This window comes from Melanaphis sacchari, unplaced genomic scaffold (genome assembly GCF_002803265.2).
Source record: "Melanaphis sacchari strain LSU unplaced genomic scaffold, SCAv2.0 Contig77_pilon_pilon, whole genome shotgun sequence".
Lineage (NCBI taxonomy): Eukaryota > Metazoa > Arthropoda > Insecta > Hemiptera > Aphididae > Melanaphis > Melanaphis sacchari.
This window is the reverse complement of record NW_020271547.1, coordinates 1,167,357-1,180,748: the sequence shown is the minus strand read 5'-3', so window position 1 is coordinate 1,180,748 and position 13,392 is coordinate 1,167,357. Positions and strand designations below refer to the sequence as shown.

General features: G+C 22.7%; 1 protein-coding gene across 4 annotated transcripts; it reads left to right on the top strand.

Annotated features, from left to right (window-relative positions):
• Positions 1-3,141: 3,141 nt before the first annotated feature.
• LOC112601353 lies at positions 3,142-12,468 on the top strand. 4 transcript variants are annotated; one of them, XM_025348937.1, is made up of 13 exons: positions 3,142-3,705; positions 4,685-4,781; positions 4,847-4,942; positions 6,396-6,542; positions 6,829-7,118; positions 7,676-7,764; positions 7,852-7,865; positions 7,923-8,175; positions 10,423-10,680; positions 11,316-11,556; positions 11,625-11,837; positions 11,932-12,050; positions 12,194-12,468. In XM_025348937.1, the coding sequence occupies exons 1-13, from the start codon at positions 3,637-3,639 to the stop codon at positions 12,456-12,458; spliced, it is 2,151 nt and encodes a 716-aa protein (XP_025204722.1). In that variant the 5' UTR covers positions 3,142-3,636; the 3' UTR covers positions 12,459-12,468. The 4 variants fall into 4 exon arrangements, with proteins under 4 accessions (XP_025204722.1, XP_025204723.1, XP_025204721.1 ...); XM_025348936.1 differs by having other exon boundaries at positions 3,143-3,705; positions 4,694-4,781; positions 7,852-8,175; XM_025348934.1 differs by having other exon boundaries at positions 3,143-3,705; positions 7,852-8,175.
• The last annotated feature ends 924 nt before the right edge of the window (positions 12,469-13,392 follow it).

Below are 13,392 nucleotides of genomic sequence, written 5' to 3'. Positions count from 1 at the left end.
ATGATATAAGATATTTAGGTATTTATTAATAATAATTCAACTAGTTTTGCGATATTCGAAAAATTAAAATTTTTTTTAGTTTTTTCATTTTATTCCTATATTGTAATAAAACTTTCGTTAATAAGAAAAAACCTTGAAAATTTATAATTCAATATTTTTCATAATTTTTTTTTTTTTTTTAATATTGATTTTACTGTCATAAAAAATTATCAAAATGTATAGGTATAATTAATAATGAATACTCTATTATTAATAATAATACATTTATTATACCTTACACTGGTCACTGGATATTTATCATGCAAATTAAAGACTGTTAATTAATGTCATTGTTTTCAAAATTCGTGTTTAAATTTAAAAAAAAATTTGATTTTCTATAAAAATAAATACTATGTTTAATACGAGTCACGAATAGTATAACCAATACATTTTAGAAACCATTTTTAATATTTTATTTAAATCTTACTTATGCGTTATTATATTATTATGCGTAGCATCATAAATAAAGTGCCTATGATAAATGTATGTATATTATAGTCTATGAACTATAGTACTATTTTATTATTTAAACTTACACATATCAAAATTTGAACTACTCATTGTGTTATTATCAATTCCTTCTAGTTTTATTGTATTGTTTGAATTCAAATCAGTTAGATTTGATATCTAAAATGCATCCTAAGAATTAAGATTATAAATAAATATTACTTAATTCAATACTTTTACTACAGATCTTAGGAGATATTGTCTCAATAATAATATTATTTATTGAACTTTTAATGGGCTGAATTTTATTTTTTTGTTTCATTAAATAATTGTATTCTTGTTTTAATCCTGTAATTGACAATAATATAGTAAATAACTTTTAAGCAGTGTCTACTGTCTTTTAAATATTTATCATTTAAGTTTTTGTTTAATAATAGTATCTAAACAACTAGTTACATAATACTTACTTTATAGTTAAGACATCTGACATAGCTACAGTTCCCCAAATATCAAAAATTATGTACTTTAAAATAGGCAGTGGCGTAAATTGGGCCCAATTTCTGGTGGTACAGAGGCATATTCTCAACTTATAATTTCCAACACACCAATAATCCAAATTACTAAGTAAAATCCTTCCTAGTAAATTTAATATCTTTCCATATATTTCTTTAACTAATAAATACATTTTGAATTATTTATTTCACAAAATTCTGTAGTTACCATACATAAAAATCTAATTATTCATGATGGTTACACAATGTTAGAATATAGATAGAAATAATAATTTAATTGATAAGGTTTAACACATGCAAGAAAATTATAATTTTTTACCTGTTGGCTGTTTATACATATAATATATTATATAAAAAAAAGATCGTTAAAAAGTTGAAAATAATATTTTAAGAGCATACAAATTTCAATGATTTTTTTAGTTTATGCCACTGCGGATATAGGTTAAATTAATATTTTTATTCAAAAGCCTATTTTTGTAAGGAACCTAAGTGTCTTAAGTAATTTAAAAATAATAATAATAATAATATACACTTTATCAAATTGTATAACATTTATAAAATAGAAAAAAAATAACAAGTAGGTTTTTCTTCACACTTGAGATTCGATAACCACGACAATTAAAAATGTGGACAATTGGATACTCACCGCTTAGCTGTACAGTGAATGTCAAGTAGGTCGTTTAATGGGTGTATTAAATTTGAATTCAATAATATATTATATTTAAAAAAAGATTCTGAGCGGAGTTGGTATTTTAGCTTATACCTATCACTAAGTATATTTAGGATATTATTTAGGTATATTTAGGTATATAAGGATATTCGTATTAAAGTAATTTATTTTACTATTCATATTATTAAACAGTAGGTACTACAGAAAGTTGATTTAATTTTTACCAAAAATATTGTATTTATTATATAATTAATATTTAATCATAAATTATAATAGTATATGTTTATATTATATATGATTGTTGATTTTTTTTTTTTAACTTTAAGTCCTTACTATAAAACATGTGAATTGATAATTATATACCTAAACATGTAATATCTAAAAATGTATTTACATATTTTGAAAATGCCATTGCGTATAGTAAAATTCATAATAAACTTACGTAAAAGTTTTAAGTCCCACAACTATTTTTACTATTTTTAGAATACAACAAAACAATTATCATCGTTATTAATCTTTAATAATGTAATTTCGTCCAATTTTGAACTTTGAATATCAATTAAAAAAGTTTCTATATAGAATATCTATGAACAACATTATAATAAATTGTTAAACATAAAATATTTTTCAAATTTTTGTGATATAAACGAATTTCGTCAAAGTTTGAATTTTATAAGCCTATAAAAAAATTGTAAATATGCATATTTTTAAATAGTTATAATAATAACTTATAAGAAACATTGTATAAAATTTCCTAGATTTTTGACCTAATAAAAAGAATTCAAATTTTAAAATTCTTATCGTGTATAGAAAATTATGATAAAAATGGTGATAATTAGTGAAATTTTAAATATTTTATTTGAATTTTTGAGTTACATCTCAAAATAATTGATTTTTTTCAAAAACTGGTTTAAAGTAAAAATTTCTGTTTTTTCCTTATTATTAAGAAAAATACTCTGAATTTTTTAGCTATGACATCTTAATATTTATTTACTAATTAGAATACTAGATTCTAATTTTTAGTAAAAAGCACCCTCAAAATTAAAAATCTGAGATTTTTTTGCATTATTTTTAAAGGTTGTGAATGTATTCATTACTTCACTTAATATAAAAACCAATGGTCATACAAAAACTACATAGTCTATATGATATTAATAAAAATATTATTGGACTACAGTTTTTGTAAAATCGATACAGTTAATGAGTGATAAAATGAACCTAACAAGTTATTGTGAGCAATTAAAATTTAATATTATAACATTTATATTTTATCTACAATGAAGCATGTATCGTAATATTAACTTAAAAAAATATAATCATTTACATCTTTTTAGTAAAGCCCGCCAAATTTATTAATGGTAAATATGGTTTGTTGCACAAGACCGTGGTCTATTCGGTGCTTCCGCCATCTTACAGACGCGCAGAGCTGCAATATTAACTATGACACGCATCGAGTTGATAATTGATATTTGATAGTTTGATACTGCAATATTCATTTATTTCATTTCATAATTAATTTACTTCGGACTTCGGAGTTCTGGCTTATGCAGTGAGCACGGCTAACACAATTTTAGGTCTAGTAGATTACCTATGTGTTATGTGTTTATGACTTGTGATGTTGAAAAAATAAAATAATGATTCTAAATTGTAAATACTGATGATAGTATGATTCCATGACACAATATAATCATAGAAGATACTATTTATTACTATTGAAATTGGAATCTTTGAACTCAGTATTCTAAACCAAGTGACTTAAGTGAATGCAAATGATATAAGAATATTATAAACAATAACGATTTCGAATTTTTAAATTTCGTGTAATAATGATCCAATGACATTGAAATAAGAGTACGTCTCTGCTAGGTTAATTTGTTTTATTTTCTATTTTTTCAACATTACCAAGTACATAGGAATAACATTTACTCAACATCGGTGTGATGTAATTTTAACCTCAAGTCTTGTTGTATGAAAATGTCTGCCAACGAAAACGAAACTGAGTTCATACAATTTTATGCGAATCGGCGACCTAATTTGGTAAAAATATATATAAATATTTTTTAGAATTTTGATTTTAAAATACCTAATGTGTTAGTGTTACTTAGTTGAACCCATATCATTAATATAATTTATGTACCTATTTTATCAAGTATTTAAGTGTAAATTATTTAGTTGATAATACTACTTACATACATTTATACATTTTTGTTTATTCTTATTTAAATTCTTACAATTAAGTTTTTTAAATTTTTTAGTTTGTCCAAAACCTTATTACTTAAGCTGATTAAAAATATATGTATTGAATTATTGAAGAATATTTTGTTTAATTAATGATTATAGTTTGATTTTCAGTTGCTTATTTATAAACATGGCTTTATTATAGAAAAATATTTTGTCAAAAATTGTCTAGTTTTAATAAGGCATATATTAAAAAAATTATAATAATAATCTATTACTTGAATTATCGAGTATTATCTTTTAATATTATACTGTTATACGTGAAAAAGAAGTTACTAGATAACTGTTTGTTATTTTCTTGTTGAACTAGTATGTTTTTCTATGCTACGTTAAAAATTTCTCTCCATAAGTCTAAAATTATATTATTGATGGCTCTATTTATTAGAGAAAATTCAAATTATGTTAGCCTTTTGAATTATAATTTATAATTCAAGTACATCTTTATTTTTTTTAAATTTACCAAAAGAACGATAATGTTACTCAGTTATATCAGTATAATTTCCTATTCAAGTTAAGAAATAAACTTGTGTACAAAAGGGGTGGCATTATTACATGGCAGGTAAATAAATTAGTGATATGATGAACTGGTGTTTTCTAATTGCTACTTGCCTAAAATTGGTTGCTGTTGAGTTTGTTCACTTGAATAGTGTATATATTGATATTATTAAAATTAAAAATATTTGAACTATTCTTATATTGATGGATTTTAAGATATAATTCTAATATAATATTAGGGTCATACCTAATTGTATAGGTCATATGAATAATAACATATTAGTTATTACAGATTGATTTGGAAGAACTTAACCGTATGGAAAGACCTAGCCGAGTTTTTAGTAGCCGTCACCATTTATCAATGCCTCCAGTTTTAACAGGTTGGTATCTCATTTCTAATTTAAATTAATTTGACTATTTTTATTTGTTGTTTTAATTATTTTAGATGTAAATAATATGGAACAAAACGATCAGTTACATAGGTCAAGAGATTATTCTAGCTATTTTGAAAATACAAGTAGTTCGTCACGAATTGGAGGAAGTAAGTTATTTATTTTTAAATTATTTGATCATATATTGTAACTAATTAAATCAAGATAAATAAAAACATTACATTTTTTAATTTCTTTAATATATTCAATTCTAATTTTAAACTAATTTATATTCATAGTTTAGTAAATATCTATAATTATCTAACAGAAAACAGTAATTAAGATCAAAATTTTTAAGTTCAAAAAAATAAATGATTAAATATAATACTAATATTTTCTATTATTTTCTTTATATTATTTTAAAAATAAAAAAAATATGTTTCTTTGTGTAAAAATAATCTATAAATATTAAAACATGTGTTAATTTGTATTTTTCTTAACTAAAAGTTATGTTATAGAGGTAAAATTTTAAATAGATTTTGTAATATTTATGAAAAAAAAAAAATTGAAAAAAATAAATTTTATATTATTAAAATAAATATTTATAATTTTTCCTTATACATTTTTTTCCAGGTGATTATAAATGAGTATAATTTCCCTTATTAAATATCATGTGATTGTATCTGAGACAATATGGTATAAAATATAATATATAATTCTTTATAATTTTAATAATCTCAAGTGTAAATTATGCATGTATTATATATATATCTACAAATTACAATTACTCCCTTTTCATCATATGAAGGGATCGTATAAAACAAGTATTTCCATTAATTTTCTTACTTAGTTTATTCTTAATATAAAAAAAACAATATTCTAATTATAAAAGTAATTTTTAGTATTTTTCAAAAAATTACAAATTATGAACAACTTATAAATTATAATAATTTTAAAAATAAAATACAAATTCATTACAATATAAGGAATAATTATTATTTAATTTTATTGGTAAATGATGAAAACATATTTCAAAAGGAAGTCTTAAAATTATAATTAAAAATTAAAGTATTCAAGTAATTTTTCTCAAAATATATTAAAATATACTAATGAAACTTAACTGTTTCTTAATCTTTTAAATATTCTCTAATATTAAAAAAATAACTTTTCTGTTTTTTATAAACTTTATGTTGAATAAATCATTAATATTTTTAATTTTTAAAACTGTTTTTGTTTTGTTGCTATAAGGAAAAAAAATTAAAAAAATTAGACCCTACTGATTATGTTGGCTTTTAAAATATGTAGAAAAATTAGATCAATAAATTGTTTATTTCATTTATGAGATTAGCATATAAAATAGAAATTGGTTTAGTCATAGTAAATCAAAAATTAAAATTATTCTTACACTTGAAAATGTATTCCAAAAATCAAATTAGCCACCTTTTTAATGTTTAATCTGCAATTAGTAAATAGGAAACTTATAAATATATAAGCACTTTTACTATATTATACAATTTAAAAAAATTGAACTGTCAAAACTAATAAGGAAAAAACTAAAAAAAACTTTTAATTTCAAAGATTTATCATAAGGAAACATCATTGTAATTATCAACTGTCTCTTAGGTACAGCAAATGGAGAGGCTATAAGAAATCGATCACCTTTTGTTAGATTTACCATTACTGATCCAGACACTCAGCAAATAACAGCAGCTGGACAAATTCCATTGAATAATACACCACCTAATACTCAAACAAGCTCTCTAACATCTAGTAAATATATTTTTTCATATTGAGTTTTGTATTTATATGAAAATTTTAGCTTAACTTATTAATAATATGATTTGCACATCATAAAAATTAAAAACTAAATTTAAACAAGTTATTTGTGATTTGAAAAAATTTAATTAATTTAATTAGTTTTAGTATGTTTCTGGTCTAATAATTTTTAACTTTTAATGAATTATTTATATAATAAAAATAATATATAGAATAATAATATATATACTCAGTTTTTAAGGTTTTTATAGATTTAGAAAAAAAAAAATTATAATTTTAGATAATGAAGTAGCTGATCTATCAATCAATGATGAAAGTGATGATGAACCTTTAAACCTTAATTTTTGGAGATCTAATACTGAACAAATACGTTCAGTGGACCATTTTGGTACAATGGCACATGCTTCACAACAATTGAGAAACTCTAGGTCTGGAAGGCGTTCAAGGAGATTTACAGAACATCCATATTTTATAAGGAACAATTTAGATAACAATACAAGTATCTCTAATAGCAGAACATACTTTAGGCGTGTTCGTTTTTTATCATCAAGCCGAGGTCATAATGATCATGTAAGTGTAATAAATATATTTTTTTAATTTATTGGATTTGAACTGATAGCATATGATTACTAGACATAATATTCAAATACACATATATTTTATATGCAATGTTACTTTCATGTAGTTTGAATATTAAACTATAATTAATTATTAATTATCAAATAATTAAATGAGTAAATCAGTTATTGATTAGACTATTTAGACTTATAATTGTTATAGATTACTTTCACATTATATCAATTTTGGGTAAAGAAAAAAAGGAGAGTATTATTATTGAGACAGAATTTTAGACTGTATAATTTTATTTAATATATATTTTAAATAATTTTAGAAAGTGAGATATTTAAAAATCTATATAAGAGGAAAAAAAAGTACTAACTAATAATAAATTAACTGTTTACGCTTATTTTTATTTGATGACACACAATTTGGTGTTAAAATGTATATTTATTTAATGTTCACAAAGTATCATAAGGTTTTTTTGATAACTATCATATTAAGAAACACTTTAACTTACCTACTGTATAGATATTTTTTTTCAAATATTAGTATTATTTTAATTTTAGGCTCTTGAAAGATCACAAACTCCAGAACAAGAACTTCCTGAAGTACTAGAACATGTTACGGAGCCTGATAATCAATATGATGAAGACTAGTTAGTTAACAACATTATTCTTTTTTATATTTCATGATAATATTGATTCATTTATACATTTTACTAATTTATTTTTGTATAATAAAGTCAAGGCCAAGAAAGTATCTCAAGTATTTCATCTCATAATGATGCCAATTCTAGCGATGAACATTTTTCAGTTACGGAAAACCATCACACAAATGCTGATGATGAAAATAGAGATGATACTTTAAGTGTATCTTATGAAATTCCAAGAAATAGAGTTGTACCATTTATTATGTCACCAACACCAATTAGTCCATCGCCCGAGTCTCCTCCAGATACTCCAGAAATACCAGCTTTAAGAGTAAACAATGATTTACTGGATGTTCCTAGAACATTACCATTGGTAACTAATAATGATGATAATGACGATAATATTTTCAGTAATCCGTAAGTAACTTACTTATAATAATAATAATAATTCTTAGTGACAAATGTAATCCAAAAAAACGTTTAATTTAATTTTTTTTTGAAAAACTAAAATATTAAAAAAAAATTCTATCATATTTAAAAATCTCTGCATTTACACAAACATAATTTTTTCTACATTTTTTAAAGAGGTTAGAAAAAAAGGTTCTGTAATGATATTATGATTTTATTTTAATGTTATACATTTTATTATTAATTAACCTATTAAGTATTTAACCAATAAGAAATAATTTTGATAGGTTTGCTCTTAAGCAAAGTTATTCACAGCTGTTTCAAACAAAATATGACACTTTTGTAATTTAGAAATTAAAAATATTTAACTGATTTGTATGCACTTAGATTTTGTCTTCCAACCTTATTATGATATGAAGTATAAACAATCTGCAATTTGTAAAAGAAATCCAAAACTTCTTAACAATTTTTTATTTCATTTATTCATATTTTATTCATGTCATTTAAAGCATTTACTCCAAATTGTATATCTCTACATTTGCTCATTTCAACTTTGTAACTACTCTGACTTCAATTAAATTTTTTCCACTTTCTAAAATAGCTATAAACTCAATACTTAGGTTTCTTATTTCCCCTTACAATGAAAACTTTTAATTATCCTATTTTCTAAATTTAATTAATCAGCTTAAAATTCTTCCTTATATTTATTTATCAGCATATTATAATTTTTATTAAAATTGAATGAAAAACTTTTCAAAGTCTAATGCTATAATCAACAAAAACTCATGCGTTACCTGACACCCAATTTGAATTCTGTAACTCCCATTAAATTGTCAATCAAATACACAAATTAACTGATGATATCTTTTGTCTTAGGAAAAACAAATGTACTGCCACATAGTTTTCTTAGATGTCACTCAAGCTTTGATTATGTCTGACATACTGTCCTACTATTAAAACTAAAAATAAATTACCTTTCCCAGATAATTATTGTTAAATTCGCTACACAAGTGAGTGCTACAACTTCTTCACAATCTTTGATTATTTCTATAGTTTCTCAAGAAGCAATATAATTTATGGTTCTATTTAACATTTTCTTAGCTGATCAATCAGCTATTTTAAATACATTTGTAGTAGAGCACACAGACGGCAAGCTATATTCACTACCTACAGTGACCTAATCATATAATTTTAGTCTTAAAAATTATTTCAACCTATTATCCTTTTAGTACACTAAGTAGAGAGTCAAAATTAATTAAGGGTCAATAAAATAGAGTAAAAAAAATTAAATAACAACTACTATTTTGTAATAGATTCTGTTATTATTTTTCTGGAGTAAAATCCTAAGTTCACTACTATAATAACTATAATTTAATAATAATAATAATAAATTAATATAAATTAGTATTATCTCTTTTTTGTTAAAATAATTTAATCTAATGAAACACTAAAAACATTTCATTCATTTTAGGATAAGATACTCTTATCAAAAAGTTTCTCAATATTATTTTAATTAAAAAATTTAAAATAAATAAAACCATAACTATGATTTATATGAGTTATTATTATATAGAGGTAAGCAAAGAAATCGTCGATAAAAAAACATTAATTACCATGATAAAATCTAAATATAAAAAATCAATTTACCATTTCTTTATAATTGGTATTTAAAAATATTGTAGTAGTTCCTAATAATTAGAGCATTTAAATAAATAATTATTTTTATATCATAATTCACTAAGTGTTTTAAGATATTTTAAAGAAACTAAATATTATCTATTATTCATTAATATATTTTTCAATTATTAAAAAAAAAAAAAACTTCTTATGAACTCTAATAAATCATTTTAATTAGTTATTTCCAGAAATGTTCATAGTTCATGTTCTTAGTTTAACAATTTGTTTGACAACCTTTATTTTAATTCAAGATTCTTTATCTTCAGTTAATTCTTTTTTAATTTCTTTGATTAATCCTTCATTACTGATCAATATTAATTTATTTTATTTTTTTATATAATTTTTAACTCTTCTCAGTGTCTTATACTATTTTATTTAGTCAGTCCAGTATATTCTTACTGTAATCTTGGAATTTTGAAATTTAAATGTTTGATCACCATAATTTATATGTTTTATCCATACAATTATAAACATATTACTCCTAACATAATTTCCAGTAAACAATTCTCAACAGTTATTATATATTTTAATTTTTTTTTTTTTGGTTTTAAAGGTAATTTTTTTTTTACATTTTTTCAGTGACTCTATATTACCACCTACTGATCACAATACTATTCCTGGCCCATCTCAGTTCAGATATTTTATACGATCTGATATACTTAACAATGGTTCAGTTAGTAGAACAATTGATGTAGAATTAAATACTCCAGAAAATGAGACAGTTAATAACTCAGTTAGAATTGATGAAATAGTTGATTCTATTAATGATGATAATAGTGAAACAATCTCGAGAAATCCTCACCCTCCATTAACATGTGCAATGCAAAATAATAATCAGTAAGTTTTAAATATAATTTTAAATTTAATACTTACAAAATAATAATAATAATAATAATTACAACAAATTCTATGAAATTTTCTACTATGGATAAACAAGAACTAAAGTAGTATTATAGATGTAAGATGTTCAATATTAAAACATTACATTATTCATAGGTGTGCTCAGACCTAAATTTCAAGGCTTACCTACAATAATTTTAGGCTCTTTTCTTGTTTTTTTTCCTTGTATTTAATATTAATTTTTAAGATAGTTTCAATTTTTATGTATGATTTGTATTTTTGTATAACATCTAACTGTTATATAATAATAAGTTTTTCCTTGTAAATTTAAAATATTTTTAAAAAAAATACATTTTATTTTAATAACATTAATTTTAATACAGGTTCATTGCTCTGGGATTTCAATTTTAGGGCCCCAATTATAAAATATCAGAGGTTACCCTCATGTACAACTGGTACCCCTTATATACACGTCTATGTATTTATATACTTACTATCTATATTAAATTGTATAATTTATTAAAATATTAATTTAAATTTTTGAAAATTTTTTTTTTTTAATTGTAGTAAATTTATAAATTAAAGTATTTTATTTAATTATTATCATAATCAATTTTTTTTAAATTGTATAGATCCAGAACAACTGAAGAAATAGCATCAGTACGTGTTGAAGAACATCCAGAAACATATGAAGACCTTAGTGATCAGTTAATACGTTTATTTGAGTGTCCTGTATGTTTTGAACATATTGTCCCTCCCATTTTTCAATGCTTACTTGGACATTTAATTTGTAATAAATGTGTACTTATGTGCGCAAATTGTCCAACATGTAGAAATCCTTTTAACTCAAAACGCAATCTATACATGGAAAAAGTAAATTACTTTGTATATTTTATTTATTTTAAAGAAATTCTTAATAATTGAGTTTTTCTTGTTATAAGGTTGGCTATTTGGTAAAGTTTCCCTGTAGAAATGCTTTAACTGGATGCAAGCAGCAAATGTTTGTTGGTCAAAAAGAAGTTCATGAACAAGAATGTTGTTATAGACATTACCAATGTTTTTTTACTAATTGTGCTTGGAAAGGATACTATCCTGAATTGCACTCACATATGATTAGTAATCATAGTAGCGATATTCTAACTGGATCAGAACAGGTGCAATTTATAAAAAAAAATTAAAAATTATTCTTTTTTAAATGTAAACTTTTAGAATTATATGTTTTACTCAAGTTAAATTATTTTTTTATAGACTTTTGATATTATGTTGCCCCATTTTAATCATAAAACATACAAGTGGTTTTTATTATCTCACAGTGAATATTTTGCAGTGATTGCTCATTCATCTATACCACCTAGACGAGTAAAAATGTAAGAATTTTGTTTAATAACTTTAATAGTTACTTTAAAATAATTTAAAATAACATTATATACTTTTTTAAAATGCGTGAGCATAAAATTATATTATTTAAATAGTTAATGATTAATTATTTAATATTTGTTATTATTTTCAGTCAAGTAAATTTTATTGGACCAGCAGTTAAAGCAAAACAATTTAAATTTTCTGTGTTGTTAACTCAGCATCTACAATTCAATGATATGTCACAAAAGTTAATGTATGAGAGATCAACTCTTCCATATTCAGAAATCTATGAGATGTCCAATAATAATGGTCTAAAAAAAGATATATTTTCTGTACCTGGTGAAATGTTGGAGCCTTTTTTAAAAAAAAGACGTCGTCTACCAATTATTTTAAAAGTTAGCCCAACATCTAGTTAATAAATACTATTAAAACATTAAATATGTATTGTATATGTAAATGTTTAATGTATGTTTTTGTATATAATATGTGTATATATATATAATGTTTGCATATTTACAATAATAAATTTATTCTTGTGTTAAATAAAGTATTATATAATATAATTGTATTATATTATTATAAAACTATAAAAAACCAAAAGTTGTTATATATGTGATTGTATGTAGAATATATTCTTATTAATTAGTATATGTAAAATTTATATTCATTTTGAATTAAAAGTATAATTATTCATTAAAAATCTATATATTTGGTCCCGACCTAGGGTATTCACTTACAGCGAGTTTCACCGGTGCTAGTAGGTATATACTTTGAAGTTTGAAATACACATTTCTAAGTATCTGTAATAGACAATAGTGAATGATAAAATATGAATTTTTTCCAATTTTATTATCAATAGAATTTTTTAATAAACGAGCTTGGGGGAATGGCCTTATTTGTTCAGAGCTCATTATTAAATATTATGTATTGTAAATAGTGAGTTTGTTTTTTATTTTATTCCTTAAAATTATATTTCATATATAATGATCTATGTATGCATTAGTTTTTGATACAATGAACGTGTGTTTGAAATTAAAATTTGAGAAATAGTTCCGCATTTCTGTATTAGTGATACTTTTAAATATGACATTCCATTATGAATGCGACATTACTTTGATTTTTTAAAGAATGGAAGGATTCTCATTTCTGGGGTAATAGATAATTCTTGCAGCTAACACACCTACAACCATGGTCTTAGAAGACGGCGTCTTATAATATGCATAATATTATCTATGATAATATGGGCTTGATCATGGCTAAATATTATTTAGCCATGGGCTTGATAAAGACTGTCGGCTGCTACTTGTTGCACAAATGGTCATACTGTAAGTTATCGCGCTAACAATGTTT

Bases quoted from the DNA above. Each gene is read 5' to 3' on its own strand.
- LOC112601353 (XM_025348934.1), top strand. From the start codon at position 3,637: ATGAAAATGTCTGCCAACGAAAACGAAACTGAGTTCATACAATTTTAT. The intron at 7,119-7,675 runs GTAAGTGTAATA...TTTTAATTTTAG, and splicing joins GCCGAGGTCATAATGATCAT to GCTCTTGAAAGATCACAAAC. The intron at 10,681-11,315 runs GTAAGTTTTAAA...TAAATTGTATAG, and splicing joins GCAATGCAAAATAATAATCA to ATCCAGAACAACTGAAGAAA.